Below are 3,645 nucleotides of genomic sequence, written 5' to 3' on the forward strand. Positions count from 1 at the left end.
GTTTCATATTGATTATTTGTGATGTCAGGCCTGTTATAGATGTTGGGTATCTGGTTTCTGGGGGGGTAGAGGGGTAATGACAGAAGGACAGAGAATAACAATAATAATAATATTGGCAGCAGGCACAACCAGAATCCATGAGAACCTGCCCTGCGAGACGAGAAAGCACAAAAACAGTTGGACTCATTGACTCCACAACAGTTTCATCTTTCCAGTCATACAACATTAATACAGTTCAATACTGTATATGGACCCCAGCATGCAGAAACACATTCATACTGCAAACAAAAAACAGCAAGGGTGCAAGTGTCTGTAAAGGGGATACTTGTGGGTTCCCGTAGAACCCATTTTCATTCAGATATCTTGAGGTCAGAGGTCAGTTTTTCCATCGGCAAAATATATTCTACCTTTGAAGCATTATTTAGCTGCATTCTTCCTTTCTAGTCTTCCAACCACTCATTCATTCACATTCACAACCACTGACACAGCATCAGGAGCAATTTGGGGTTCAGTATCTTGCTCAAGCTTACTTTGACATGCAGCAAGAGGAGCTGGGGATTGAACCAACAACCATAGAACCATGGAATCCATTTACTTCAATTTCCCCTCAAATAGCTTGTAACTCTGTTTTTAACAATGATAAGTTATTTTGAACATATATTACATACATTATTACATATATATAAAACTACAGTGAGCGTATCAGTGCTGCTGATGTTCTTTCTGCTACTCATCAATCACTAATACATGACCCACTTCCTGTCCACAATCAATCATCTCTCTCTCTCTCTCTCTCTGTGTGTGTGTGTTCAGGGTGAAGGTAAAGATTTTTCCATCATGGTTGTTATCCATTGATTCAGTCTCGCAGTCACACACAGAGTGAAGCTCTACTTCCTGTCAGTCAGAAATGAATCAGCAGCAGGTCTGACAGGATCCCTCTGATCACGCTGATCACAGATCAATCACATAACACAGTAACATATTGGAAGGATTTAGAAAGCCTCCAATACTTTAAAAACAAACCTAAAAGTCACCCAGTGTTTGATTAGTAAAATAAAAGCAGTTAGTTTAAAGGGGACTTAACGTACGTATTGTGGTGGGCTCTGGATGTTGCAATCTTGGCAACCACTGGCTCCTGGCTAATCCAAAAATGGACGTGGAGGTGCAGTGTGGGAAGCTGAGGCTGAAAGAAGCCTGGTTACTGAAAACAGCTGCCTGTGATGGCACCCATCTGTCACTCAACCACCGTCACGCCCATAATTATGCAAAACTTGAATTTAAAGGGGGGAGTTGTGTTTATTTCTACATTGTAACACAAAGCCTTATGGAGACTGACTCAATGTTGGAGCCTCTAGTGGACTTTAAAGGAACTGCAGGGTTTTGGTACTGCAGTGTTGGATTCATTTGCAGCCAGAGAGGTTGCTGATTGGAGGAAAAACAAAAAGAGCGATTAGAGACACATTAGTTACTGCCCAGGTACACAGACTGTGGAAATAATGGGGTAATATGGGGCAGACTGGGGTCTGAGTACACCTGGTGAACAGAAGAGTATGCAAGTCTGAACTGAGTGTGTTAGTGATGACAGTCTGTGTGTCCCATCAGGTTCTCTCCTGTCTATTATAGGGCTTTCTAGTTTCTGTTGTTTAAATATGTGTACCTCTGCTGCCTCTGCTGTCAGCTTAAGATGATTAAGAGAATCTGGATCATTAGTGACAGTTTTTGCTATGACCGGTAGTCCTATGCAGCACTGTACTTACCTACAGATGGGACGAGAACTGCTCCCACTCTGGTCTTCTTCAACCATCTGCTGTCCTCCTGTTGGATATTTGATTGAGCGACAGAGGTAGAGGACAAGGGGTACAGGCTGCAACAGGCTGACAAGATGATCCTTCAGACCTCTTCCCTACATCTTCCTGTCAAATATAAGGCCTCTCCACAATAAAGTAGATGCACTACATGCTAAATGCATAATGGAGAGGGACTTCAGGGACGTCAGCATCATTGATGAGACCTGGTTTGATGAAGATCATCAGCCTCTACAACTTTAAAGAGAAAGGCGCAGTTAACATTAAAATACAACATTAAAATACTTACTCCATCCCTGCACCCCTGCCATAGATGTCTTTTGGGTTTGTAAACAGTAATGATGTATTTTGTGGGCGGAGCCTAACTGCTATCAGACAGAGACAGTTGTGCAGTAGCTAGTGGTGCTAAGCTAACTGTAACACTCGCGCCATCATAGTCATTGGCCAGAACAGTAACATGACATACATTAGACTGAACGCTGGGGAAGCTAACGAGAGTTTACAGGTCACGTTGTCAGCCGGCGTTGCGGGGAAGCCAGGGCCGGATAACTTTATTCACTGGGTTGTAGGCTCACTAAGCTTAGCTAACTTGCTTGCTGACATTATCCCTAGTAAAATACTATCTGAGTGGATATGTTAGTTCACTAGGGTTAGCTTCCCCAGCTAATCTTTGTCAACCTTTAGCCAACAATAAATTATAGGGTATGGTGTATAGCTAATTATCTTGTTACATTAGCTAGCTAGCAATTTGTCTGTGATAGCAAGCATGTTAACATTAGCCAGTTAAAACCATAATATGACAATATTGTCATTAATAATATTCCTCAAGCTCTGCAGTAATGTTAGCTTTGGCTTCATACTCTGGGTAACGGTCATTTGTAGACATCAGTAAACTCCACTTTTTGCCAGGAAGCATTTTCTGGCAGAAAGGCTGAAGCCTACATACTCGCAATGCCGCAAGTCCTAGTCCTGATGTGTCACAAATCATGCAGAGTAACAAGGAACAGGAGGGATTGGACAGCAGCAGGCAGATGGGATCACCTCAATGGTTTATTTAAACAAAGGGAGGGAGTTTACGGATACTGCAGACTAAAAGTCAAAACCAAGAAGGCCAACAGGCAAACAAGTCCAAAAGACAATAAATCCAGAATATATAAATTACAAAGTCCAAAAACACTGGAAAACACGCAAAGATGAAGTAACAATGAAACAAAAAAACCCACAGACTACATACACTGACAAGAGGAGGATAACTACACACAGGTGAAACTAATCAGCGTGGGGCAGACAAATAAAACTGATGGGAGAACAGACAAAGACAGTGAAGTGAAGTGAAGTTACAGACACATGTTTGATCTGGTTGACGTTCAGAGTGAATATCCATCCTGGTTGGAGCTCAGTACTGTTGTCATTAGACTACAGTCAGTGTATCCAATAACACTGTTAGTATTATATCTGTGAGTGCTAAACTTGACCTTTTAGACCAGCTGTCCTTTTCTTTTTGTTTTGTCTGTCTGTGTCTGCCTGTTTACCTGTCTGTCTGTCTGAATGGAGTAGATGGTAGGAAGCCGCTTTGATTGCTTGCCTTCAGCTAAGTCAGAGGTAAGACTGTGTCCTGTGTGTTTTTATGTGTGAGTTTAACATCCTCATGTCATTGTTGTGGATGTCGCTATTCAGTGTTTCATTTATTTATTCTTCTTTTTGAGCTCAGAAACCATTATGTTCACCTTCCATGGTTCCTCCTCAACTGTCAACCTATCAGAACGTCATTACAGGTGCATCTCAATAAATTAGAATATTGTGGTTAATTTCAATAATTCAATTGAAAAAGTGAAACTCA

General features: G+C 41.6%; 1 protein-coding gene across 1 annotated transcript in view; it reads left to right on the forward strand.

Annotated features, from left to right (window-relative positions):
• Positions 1–3,362: 3,362 nt before the first annotated feature.
• LOC118324828 (band 4.1-like protein 3) overlaps positions 3,363–3,645 on the forward strand; it is a 4,811-nt gene continuing 4,528 nt past the window's right edge. The window contains exon 1 of the mRNA XM_035657306.1: positions 3,363–3,407. Coding sequence (XP_035513199.1) covers positions 3,363–3,407 — 45 coding nt within the window. The remainder of the gene's footprint in view (positions 3,408–3,645) is intronic.

Source organism: Morone saxatilis, unplaced genomic scaffold, assembly GCF_004916995.1.
Source record: "Morone saxatilis isolate NCDOM2014 unplaced genomic scaffold, NCSU_SB_2.0 Contig0, whole genome shotgun sequence".
Taxonomy (NCBI): Eukaryota; Metazoa; Chordata; class Actinopteri; family Moronidae; genus Morone; species Morone saxatilis.